This window comes from Convolutriloba macropyga, unplaced genomic scaffold, assembly GCF_964194025.1.
Source record: "Convolutriloba macropyga unplaced genomic scaffold, txConMacr16.3 SCAFFOLD_608, whole genome shotgun sequence".
In the NCBI taxonomy this organism is placed as follows: Eukaryota; Metazoa; Xenacoelomorpha; order Acoela; family Convolutidae; genus Convolutriloba; species Convolutriloba macropyga.
The window spans coordinates 62364-74684 of record NW_027451176.1 but is presented as its reverse complement, the minus strand read 5'-3'; the positions used below and the strand labels follow the sequence as shown (position 1 = coordinate 74684).

Here is a 12321-nt window from a genome sequence, read left to right as displayed (position 1 = left end):
AGGTCGTAGGAAAAAACTGGTCTTTCCCGTTATAGCCCCCCAGCTTACTGGTCGGATAACGTATTGCCCCCCAATGAGAATTAAACCATAATGGGGGCTATAATTTCGCGAGGGGCTATAATGGGAAGGACCCAAAAAAAACTTGGTTTGAGAGTAATTTGGAATGTTTTTGAGATTAAAAAGCTTTGAGCAAAAGCTTCCCAGGGACAGTGGTCTAGTGGTATGATTCTCGCTTTGGGTGCGAGAGGTCCCGGGTTCAATCCCCGGCTGTCCCCAGATCACTTTTTGTTTCATTCACTATTACTTATATATAACATCCTATCAGAGAAATTACCACAAAAATCACGAACCAGAAATCTTTTTTAGGTCTTTCCCATTGTAGCCCCACCATGAAATTATAGCCCCCCATTATGGTATAATTACCATTATTGGGGGGTTGTGGGGGGCTATAGGTTATCTGACCACTAAGCTGGGGGGGGTTATAATGGGAAGGACCCCTACACTTTCCAGCAAATTTTGCAGCTTACAGCTTTGATAGCGATCTCAATTGGGTTAATATTTGGGTCGCTTTCGGTTGCGGCTGTCATTGGGCATCTGAGGAGATGTTTGAGAGCTCTCGAGTACTGCTTGCTCCGGTAGAAGAACTTCCCTGCCAAAAAGGGATCTTTCTCTTCAGTCTCAAAGTATACAGCCACAGTTTTGTAATCTTCAAGCGAGGCATCATCGCCTGAAAACAAAATTCCATATTTTACTTCAGGCAGGTGCCTGCAGCCCGGGGGGTGAATTCCTAATGTACTGGGACGGAAAGATTCATTTCTTTCATGCCTCTTTCACAGTTAACAATACTCGCCAAGCAGTAAAAATAAAAGACTTATTTAAATATATGTTAGAATACTTTAGATTCAAGAATATGAAAAATCAATAAAATTCACTTTAATCATTTGTTCAAACTTAACCAAATTACGATCATAACAAAAAATATTGCCTTCAGAAAAACAATGCTTTAGAATAACTGCACAGCAACTTAATGCCCTCGGGTTTTACATTTAATCCCGTTTTTTTTCGATGAAAAGTCAAACCTGTGTCATGAAAAAGATAAAGCGCAGTATCAAGCAAAAAACCTATAAACTAACAGGACTCAAGTAAATTCTCCGAAGGCTCAACGATCAAACAGAGCTATACAGAGACAAAATGTACTTGGGTTTGAACAGTTTATCCCGTTTCGTTTATTTTTGTTTTGTCCACTGCTCTCATTGATGGCAAGTCTCGTGAGCGCTTTAATCCAGCATTCACGTTTTCACTTAGTTGTTCGTTGAACGATATGAGATTTCCATCTCTCTCTCTCATTTGGTAGGCAATCAAATCAAAACGTGGATGAGCGGTGTCGGAACATTATGTGCGAATGCACATTACCGAGCCTCCTTGTTGATGTTATAAGGTTAATTTAGGTTATCATGTCAGAAAATAGGTAAAAGATAATTTTAACACTTTTTTTAAAAAAAATATTCAGTGGAAAACGATTTTGGTAGTGCTGAAGAAAACAAATTAATGATGTCTTAGCACATCCTTTGAATAAATTATTCCTAACTACGCTTATAAAACAAACAATTCACTAATTAGCGTCTAATATCTTACAATCAAAGGGGGCGACCATTTAAATTCAAGACCCAACTGTCTGTAATCTGGGGCGCTCTTATTCTAAGCTGCTTCAAAATTTTTTATCAGGGCTGACATTACAACGCTACAAGATTTAAATTGAAAAACGAATTCAATTTCGGCGCATTTTTTGGTTGACATTTAGTAGCAAACTTTTGCCAATAAAACTTTAAATTCTGAATAACATAGCCGGCAGATTGCCGGAATAGCTGCGATAGAATAGACCTGCGTGCCATATAATCGAGATAGAAACAGATACTGATCTAAAATGAAAAAAAAATCGACGCCGCTCAAAAAAGACTAGGTAAAAAACATTCAGCGATAAATGAATAAAGCTTGTTAAATTTCATTCAGCAGAAGCCTCTTATTAGGGACCTTAACTGCACAAATGAGTTTCTTTGACCTTAAACAAATTCAAATTAAACTTAAGTTTTAAAGTGCAAAAGTCATTTTATTGAGTGAGGTAAGTCACGTATGATCAAAATCTAATCACGCAAATAACCTAAAAACTTTTGCTAAAGCGAGTGAGAAATGACGTCACGCGCGCAAATGCCTTTAGTGAGAGGAAGAAGTCATTCAGAAAATTTGACTTTTTCAGCTTTGCTGTGTGAACAAATGTAAAACGAAAAAAGAGCGTCAGACGACGAAACAAAAAAACATAGCAGGACAAGTCCTGACGTACAATTCAAAGAATTTTCATTGACTAAACAGAAAAACTAGACCTAGAATGGACTATGAGTGAATTCAAAAAACCATTTTAAAAAAATCAGAACAAAAAAATAAGAAAAAAACAGAAAATCAATATCAAAATGCCGCATGTGAACAAAAAACCCCTAGCGAGAAATGAAAATTTAATTCAAACAAAAAACTAGGCCTAGAATGAGCTGTGAATGGATTGGGAAGACCAGTTAGAAAAAAATCCGATCCAAAATTCGAAAAAACAGTAAAAATCAGAGTGAAATTGCCGCATGTGAACAAAAAACCACTACCGAGAAACCGAATTTTTGTTCAAACACCGTTTTCTCACTCTACTTTAAAATTAGAGCGAAAAAAAATTCACGCCGCAAAACCACTCGCTTTTTCGCTCCATTTCCTGTTTCGGCGTGACCAAAATCACTACTCCAATTTGACTTCAAAAATCATGAAAATGTGTGAACAGATCTTAAAAAAAAAAAAAGACAGCGCCCCAATACAATTCAAATTCTTTGAATTGTAAAAAACCAAGAGCACCGCAATATAACTTCGCTCAGCTTACAGCTTCGCAGCTATAAAAATCAATTCACACTCAAAAAAAATTCAGGATCTCCAGACTGGAAAATTTACTCGAAAAGTTGTCGGAAAAAATAGGTCGTAGGAAAAAAACTGGTCTTTCCCGTTATAGCCCCCCAGCTTACTGGTCAGATAACGTATTGCCCCCCCCCAATGAGAATTAAACCATAATGGGGGCTATAATTTCGCGAGGGGCTATAATGGGAAGGACCCAAAAAAAACTTGGTTTGAGAGTAATTTGGAATGTTTTTGAGATTAAAAAGCTTTGAGCGAAAGCTTCCCAGGGACAGTGGTCTAGTGGTATGATTCTCGCTTTGGGTGCGAGAGGTCCCGGGTTCAATCCCCGGCTGTCCCCAGATCACTTTTTGTTTCATTCACTATTACTTATATATAACATCCTATCAGAGAAATTACCACAAAAATCACGAACCAGGAATCTTTTTTAGGTCTTTCCCATTGTAGCCCCCACCATGAAATTATAGCCCCCATTATGGTATAATTACCATTATTGGGGGGGGGGTATAGGTTATCTGATCACTAAGCTGGGGGGGGGGGTGGTTATAATGGGAAGGACCCCTTTATTTTCCCGCAAATTTTGCAGCTTACAGCTTTGATAGCGATCTCAATTGGGTTAATATTTGGGTCGCTTTCGGTTGCGGCTGTGATTGGGCATCTGAGGAGATGTTTGACAGCTCTCGAGTACTGCTTGCTCCGGTAGAAGAACTTCCCTGCCAAAAAGGGATCTTTCTCTTCAGTCTCAAAGTATACAGCCACACTTTTGTAATCTTCAAGCGAGGCATCATCGCCTGAAAACAAAATCGGAATGAGTTTTTCTTTTCACAACGGTAGCTAAGAGTAAACCTCAGTATTTATAGCTCATATATGCAGAAAGGTCAAATCGCTCAAAAAAGGGATTTGCCGAATATTAATGATATTTTTTGATCATATTTTACTTCAGGCAGGTGCCTGTAGCCCGTGGGGGGGGGGGGGGGGGGGTGAATTCATAGTGTACTGGGAGCAGTGACGGAAGGATTCATTTCTTTCATGCCTCCTTCACAGTTAACAATACTCGCCAAGCAGTAAAAATAAAAGACTTATTGAAATATATGTTAGAATACTCTAGATTCAAGAATATGAAAAATCAATAAAATTCACTTCAATCATTTGTTCAAACTTAACCAAATTAAGATCATAACAATTTTCGTTCATATTACCTTCAGAAAAATAATGCTCTAGAATAACTGCACAACTTAATGCCCTCGGGTTTTACAGTTTATCTCGTTTTTTTTTCGATGAAAAATCAAACCTGTGTCATGAAAAAGATTAAGCGCAGTATCAAGCAAAAAACCTATAAACTAACAGGACGCAAGTAAATTCTCCGAAGGCTCAACGATCAAACAGAGCTATACAGAGAAAAAAATGCACTCGGGTTTAAACAGTTTATCCCGTTTTGATTTGCAAAGAGTCATATTGATGAAGCAGTTGAAACCCATTTTCGAGCAAAAAATGGTCAAGCAAGCATTTTGCATAAACGAAACTCACGACAATAATTGTTACAAACTTCATTCGGGGGCAATTAATACTCCCCAATTACAAGCAGCAAAAGAATTCCTTTAAAAAATGTTAAACATACTGGTTTTTCAAACATCGAATCATAATTCATCATGAACTGAAGTGACCGTTCATTACAAAAGCCGAAAGCAACATTTTCCACTTCAAATCCCCTTTATCTCGTCCAGATCATTCTGGAGTCCCTCAAAACCATAGAAGTCATATCATAAGTAATGATCACCCCGCTCATTGGGTGAGATGAAATCTTCACACAAAAAAAAGAGCAACCCAGCAAACGGTCCTCGGTTCTTCTTTCGTTCTTTCTTTGAAGCTCGAGCTATAGAAAACAAACCATTGCTTACGCCAATTTGAAACTATATCTTATAACACGTATGACAAAAAAACTTAGTTCAAGCTGAATGTTCAGAAACTGACAAAAATAACTGAGCTTGCAAAGTTTTTACATCAGAATCTAAACCCCATTCTCCTCCAAAAAAGTTGCATTGTATCTCAGTTACAACAAGAAAAATTATAAACTTAGAGTATTTTTTCTCGGGTTTTTTACCATATATTTGTTAGGTAAGGTTCACTATTTACAAATTTGAGTGTGGCAACAATGTCGCGTCATGGACGTTGGCGAATCCTCAAGTAAGAATGCAAATTACACATCAGGTATCACTGGTGATACAAATCTGTCAAAAAAATTTTTTGATAAAATATCAAAAATTACTGTTTGTCTGGTCGAAATAGACAAAAATCAGGAAATAAAATTCAAGAGTTGGACAAAAGCTGCAGGAGATGAACGATCGCTTGGGAGCACAGGAACGCTATACAAGGAAGGACTGTGTGATCATTTGTAATCCACCTTTCGACTCTAAACATCAACGGAATGTGCTTAAAAATACTTTGTTTTTTTGATAAAAACCTTGAAATCAAACTGAGGGCGACCGAATAAAAACCTGACATAGGTTTGTTTATATTGACGAAAAAGATCGAGTATTTGGGGCCAAAGGAAACCGACAAAGTTGAAGAACCCATTGCACAATATTAACATATAAATCAACTAGACGCTACCAAACCAAGAAGCGCAGATCAACAGTGAAGCTAAAAAGATGAGTATGATTACATCCGCTAAAAACTGTGCGATCTCTATTATGGTCCCAAACTCTTTCCAATCTTTTAACTATAGCAACGACCTCATCAAAGTCAGAAATGTTGTGTCAACCAAGATTTTGCCATATTTTTGATGAAACATCAGCTTCAAACGATCAAGACAAATTCTCTGAAATGAAAAAGCGGAAGAAATATTATACTCGAAAAAAACCACCGGAGTTCTAAAACTCAATGATTTTTGTTAATAATATTTTGAAAACCTAATTTTCATAGTAACACAGTACCAGTACTTCAATTAATTGTACAAAAGTGGCTCTTATTTAAGTTGAAAGTGACAATTAGTGCGTTTATTAACTGCGATAAATGCCGCTTGTCTTTTCCCATTTTTATTAGGTTTTTTAAGATGATAGGTTTTAAAATTTTAGTATGCTCTGCATCAGTGCTCGCGATATCCGGAACCTAAAGTGGTACATGATTCTTTAAAGGTGAAGGGAAGGAACATCCGGAAGAACAAAATCTTGTGATATACGCAGATTAGTTGTTTATAGCTTGCGATTAATTTCAGTCCTTTGGAATTTGTGATAATCGCAAACAACGAATTATAACTGAACATGAATCCAAGGGAAAATCAGAATGGTTTGCAAGACATCAACTGGAGCCATGTTTTGTTTTGATATTCAAGAATTTGTTAACGAGTCAGTGTTATCTCCTTTTGTATTGTTAACCGTGTTCAAAAAGAAAGTACGGGGAGTTTCATTTTAAAATAAACGAGTGGTAAAAGTGTTTAAAATCAATTAAAGCTTTTCTCTAATTTAAATGATCAGAAGCATTATTTTATTGCAGAACATCAAATCAATTTATAAAAACCTACGCGATTTCAAAATTATTTTGGTGCAACACGAAACACAGCCATTAACTATATGCCAAACTGAAACGTGGCTCAAAGATGACAGCAACATCAAATGCCTTTCTCTTAGTAGTTACCAGGTGCTTGACACATGCAACCGACAAATACGAAAAAGAAGAGGAGTTGCAAATTTTGTGAGGGAAGGCGTGCTGAAAACGGTTCTGCATAAATCTTCTAATAGGAACTGTCAATTGCTAATAGTTAAAATTGAAAGCAAAAATTACAAAAAAGGTCTGGTTCTGACTGTTGTATACCTTAAACCTAATTCAAGCTTATGCGAGTTGTCACAAACTTTTTTTGAAGAACACTTCTAAAAAACACAAACACTCAAGCAAAAAACAATTGCATTTAATGTCAGGAGATTTAAATATTGATCACACAAAAACCAATTAAAAATTATTGACTTTTGATGTTCCTTCCCTTCACCTTTAAAGGTGAAGGGAAGGAACATCCGGAAGAGCAAAATCTTGTGATATACGCAGATTAGTTGTTTACAGCTTGAGATTAATTTCAGTCCTCTAGAATTTGTGATAATCGCAAACAACGAATTACAACTGAACATGAATCCAAGGGAAAATCAGAATGGTTTGTCAAGACATCAACTGGAGCCATGTTTTGTTTTGATATTCGCGAATTTGTTAACGAGTCAGTGTTATCTCCTTTTGTATTGTTAACCGTGTTCAAAAAAAAGCACGGGGAGTTTATTTTAAAATAAACGAGTGGTAAAAGTGTTTAAAATCAATAAAAGATTTTCTCTAATTTAAATGATCAGAAGTATTATTTTATTGCAGAACATCAAATCAATTTATTAAAACCTAAGCGATTTCAAAATTATTTTGGTGCAACACGAAACACAGCCATTAACTATATGCCAAACTGAAACGTGGCTCAAAGATGACAGCAACATCAAATGCCTTTCTCTTAGTAATTACCAGGTGCTTGACACATGCAACCGACAAATACGAAAACGAAGAGGAGTTGCAAATTTTGTGAGGGAAGGCGTGCTGAAAACGGTTCTGCAGAAATCTTCTAATAGGAACTGTCAATTGCTAATAATTAAAATTGAAAGCAAAAATTACGAAAAAAAGTCTGGTTCTGACTGTGTGATCATTTGTAATCCACCTTTCGACTCTAAACATCAATGGAATGTGCTTAAAAATACTTTGTTTTTTTTTGATAAAAACCTTGAAATCAAACTGAGGGCGACCGAATAAAAACCTGACATAGGTTTGTTTATATTGACGAAAAAGATCGAGTATTTGGGGCCAAAGGAAACCGACAAATTTGAAGAAACCATTGCACAATATTAACATATAAATCAACTAGACGCTACCAAACCATGAAGCGCAAATCAACAGTGAAGCTAAAAACATGAGTATGATTACATCCGCTAAAAACTGTGCGGTCTCTATTATGGTCCCAAACTCTTTCCAATCTGTTAACTATAGCAACGACCTCATCAAAGTCAGAAAAGTTGTGTCAACCAAGATTTTGCCATATTTTTGATGAAACATCAGCGTCAAACGATCAAGACAAATTCTCTGAAATGAAAAAGCGGAAGAAATATTAGACTCGAAAAAAAACACCGGAGTTCTAAAACTCAAAAGTGGCTCTTATTTAAGTTGAAAGTGACAATTAGTGCGTTTAATTAACTGCGATAAATGCAGCTTGTCTTTTCCCATTTTTATTAGGTTTTTTAAGATGATAGGTTTTAAAATTTTAGTATGTTCTGCATCAGTGCTCGCGATATCCGCAACCTAAAATGGTACATGATTCTTTAAATGTGAAGGGAAGGAACATCCGGAAGAACAAAATCTTGTGATATACGCAGATTAGTTGTTTACAGCTTGAGATTAATTTCAGTCCTTTGGAATTTGTGATAATCGCAAACAACGAATTACAACTGAACATGAATCCAAGGGAAAATCAGACTGGTTTGTCAAGACATCAACTGGAGCCATGTTTTCTTTTGATATTCGCGAATTTGTTAACGAGTCAGTGTTATCTCCATTTGTATTGTTAACCGTGTTCAAAAAGAAACCACGGGGAGTTTCATTTTAAAATAAACGAGTGGTAAACGTGTTTAAAATCAATTAAAGATTTTCTCTAATTTAAATGATCAGAAGCATTATTTTATTGCAGAACATCAAATCAATTTATAAAAACCTAAGCGATTTCAAAATTATTTTGGTGCAACACGAAACACAGCCATTAACTATAAGCTAAACTGAAACGGGGCTCAAAGATGACAGCAACATCGAATGCCTTTCTCTTAGTAGTTACCAGGTGCTTGACACATGCAACCGACAAATACGAAAAAGAAGAGGAGTTGCAAATTTTGTGAGGGAAGGCGTGCTGAAAACGGTTCTGCAGAAATCTTCTAATAGGAACTGTCAATTGCTAATAATTAAAATTGAAAGCAAAAATTACGAAAAAGGTCTGGTTCTGACTGTTGTATACCTCAAACCTAATTCAAGCTTATGCGAGTTGTCACAAACTTTTGAAGAACACTTCTAAAAAACACTCAAGCAAAAAACAATTGCATTTAATGTCAGGAGATTTAAATATTGATCACACAAAAACAAATGAAAAATTATTGACATTTGGAGTTCCTTCCCGTCACCTTTAAAGGTGAAGGGAAGGAACATCCGGAAGAACAAAATCTTGTGATATACGCAGATTAGTTGTTTACAACTTGAGATTAATGTCAGTCCTTTGGAATTTGTGATAATCGCAAACAACGAATTACAACCGAACATGAATCCAAGGGAAAATCAGAATGGTTTGTCAAGACATCAACTGGAGCCATGTTTTGTTTTGATATTCGCGAATTTGTTAACGAGTCAGTGTTATCTCCATTTGTATTGTTAACCGTGTTCAAATAGAAAGCACGGGGAGTTTCATTTTAAAATAAACGAGTGGTAAAAGTGTTTAAAATCAATTAAAGATTTTCTCTAATTTAAATGATCAGAAGCATTATTTTATTGCAGAACATCAAATCAATTTATAAAAACCTAAGCGATTTCAAAATTATTTTGGTGCAACACGAAACACAGCCATTAACTATAAGCCAAACTGAAACGTGGCTCAAAGATGACAGCAACATCAAATGCCTTTCTCTTAGTAGTTACCAGGTGCTTGACACATGCAACCGACAAATACGAAAAAGAAGAGGAGTTGCAAATTTTGTGAGGGAAGGCGTGCTGAAAACGGTTTTGCAGAAAACTTCTAATAGGAACTGTCAATTGCTAATAGATAAAATTGAAAGCAAAAATTACGAAAAAGGTCTGGTTCTGACTGTTGTATACCTCAAACCTAATTCAAGCTTATGCGAGCTGTCACAAACTTTTGAAGAACACTTCTAAAAAACACTCAAGCAAAAAACAATTGCATTTAATGTCAGGAGATTTTAAATATTGATCACACAAAAACAAATGAAAAATTATTGACGCTAAAAATATTCTCGGAGGGTATGATCTTAACAATATGTCTCTAACAGGAATCACCAGCGAGACCAACAGATTGATGTAGTACCCAAAGAATTGATGTAGTCTATTGCTCACAAGAAGTGCAAGTAGACATTCTAAGATCTAATATAATTGATCACTACACTGCTCAAACTGAAATAAATGAGGAGTTGGAAGAAGCAAGGTTAAAAATGCAAGAGCACTACAGAAAATGAGCTGTTCTAGAAAAAAATGAGTTAGAAAAGCTAGTATTCAAACTGAAGCACAAATTACAATGTTTACAGGATAATTTTTGGCTCCTGGACTGTGACTAAGCATTTGAAAATTTTCAACAAACTCACTGATGAAATAAAACATTGTGCCAGAGAAAAATCAAAGCCTGTCAGACATAAGACATGGAATGGTAACTCAATTAAAAAACATGCAGCAAAAAAGCAAAACTTTGATCATAGGTTCATGCATCAGAAAACAAATGTCAAAAAAAAGAGATTCATAGAATTAGGAACTTGCAACAGAAGAGTGTTCGAAAAAAGCAGAATTTTTATTAGAAGTTTTTAGCTATGAACGCAAAGCGTTCCTTTGACACTATCAAAATTTTAGGACGACACACACAAAACTATTTTAAAGCAGGAAGAGACTGAAAGTTTCAACAAATTTTTCACAACCATTGGAAAAAAAATTAGCTGATAAATTGGGTCCAGAAGAAAACAACAAAAAAAATTAAGCGTAAAAAGCATGTTTCTGCACAAAACTAGCGAAAGAGCTCACCGTGGCATTTAAAAACCTGAAAAATAAATACAGCTCAGGTTATGATGTACTTAACAATTTTATAATGAAGAAAATGCAGTTTGCTTTTGTTCCGACTCCTACCTATTTGGTCAACAAATGTTTTGAAAACAGCGCACTCCCGAATTGCTTAAAGAAAGCAGTATTCATCCCACTGCGTAAAAAAGAAGATCTTAAAGTTGCTGAAAATTACAGACCAATCAGTTTGCTGCCAATAATAGGAAAATTGATTGAGAAATTGGTTCAAAAAAATTCCAAATTTTCTGGAAAAAATCAAACTACTTAAAAAAATCAATTTGGATTTTAGCCGAAGAGAGAACCATTTAAGCCCTGGTACGTTATATTGGGAGCAACGGGCGAAATTGGGAGAATTGCATTGTAGAAACAAAAGCTATGTTCATCGATCTCAAAAAAGCGTTTGATTCAGTTAAACATACTTTCACTTTTGACAAAATAAACAACTTGGGATTGAGGGGTCAGATGCAAAAGTTTTTGCAATGTTATCTAAGTAATAGACAACAAAACGTAACTTCCAGAAATCTATACTCCAGTTTTGTAGAAGCCGACTATGGGGTAACACAAGGATCAGTACTTGGACCACTTCTTTTCCTTCTCTATATAAACGAAATAGACGATTAATGGCGTCAGAGCTGTTTGGCCTTATACGCTAACGATACTATTGTTAAACAAAAACGCAAATCAACAACTGAAGATTTCAGCCAATCTTTGAACCTGGTTAGTAATTACCTCACAAAAAACAAACTGAATATTAACTACGAAAAAAACATGCGTTATGAACATGAAACCAAGGCCAAAAAAATCTGAACGACAACTAATGATAAAAGAAAATAACCTAATGGAGAAATAATCACTGAAATACTCAGGAATAGAATTGGATGACAGTCTGAAATTCGGCGAACATATTAAAAATCTCATTAAAAATCATATTAAAAAACAATTTCTCAGCAATTATTCACCGGCTCAGATCAATTCTAAATGTTAAACAACAGTTATTCAAATACAAGATGTACGTCCAGCTTGTTGTGAGCTATGGCGTACTAGTCTATGGAACCAGCAACAAAACCCTAATTTTGCTAATGGAGAAAAAAATAAAGTAAATTGCCAGAATTTTAATAAGCCTAAATCAACGTCCACTTGCCTGGAACGAGAATCAAATCTCACTTACTGCATAAAAGTCATGCACATTTTTGGACTGCTCAAAACACTAACTGAAATTTTAAGAGCAGAATGCGAAATTGATTATCTCAAAAGTGTGATTACGAGGAAGGAAATCGATAAACTGCAAGCAAAAAGAGAACAACCAAAGCAACTAACAGCAGCAAATAAAAACGGCGGTCTAAGTCCTAAAAGACTAGGAGTGAAAATTCGAAAACTGCTTAACTTCAAATTAAAAATCCGTCCTAATTTTGTTTGAGAAGTGCACAACTTGAAAACTAAACCGATTCTTATCTGGTTTCAGGGACAATTTTTTTTGTGGACAACAAAGAACTTTTTGCTTTATTTTATTAACAAAACTCGATAGATCTCACCAAAATTAGAATTACGTTTTGA

At 35.5% G+C, this 12321-nt stretch overlaps 1 protein-coding gene and 2 non-coding genes across 3 annotated transcripts in view; 2 read left to right on the top strand and 1 right to left on the bottom strand.

The window, feature by feature from the left end:
• The first annotated feature begins 203 nt into the window (after nucleotides 1-203).
• On the top strand, nucleotides 204-275 carry Trnap-ugg (transfer RNA proline (anticodon UGG)). Its single transcript has one exon. It is a non-coding gene; the product is annotated as a tRNA-Pro (tRNA).
• Nucleotides 276-3208: 2933 nt separating this feature from the next.
• Trnap-ugg (transfer RNA proline (anticodon UGG)) lies at nucleotides 3209-3280 on the top strand. The gene has a single exon. It is a non-coding gene; the product is annotated as a tRNA-Pro (tRNA).
• Nucleotides 3281-3483: 203 nt separating this feature from the next.
• The window catches only part of LOC142356448 (WD repeat-containing protein 19-like), a 71195-nt gene continuing 62357 nt past the window's right edge, over nucleotides 3484-12321 (bottom strand). Inside the window, exon 7 of the mRNA XM_075408362.1 lies at nucleotides 3484-3731. Coding sequence (XP_075264477.1) covers nucleotides 3484-3731 — 248 coding nt within the window. The remainder of the gene's footprint in view (nucleotides 3732-12321) is intronic.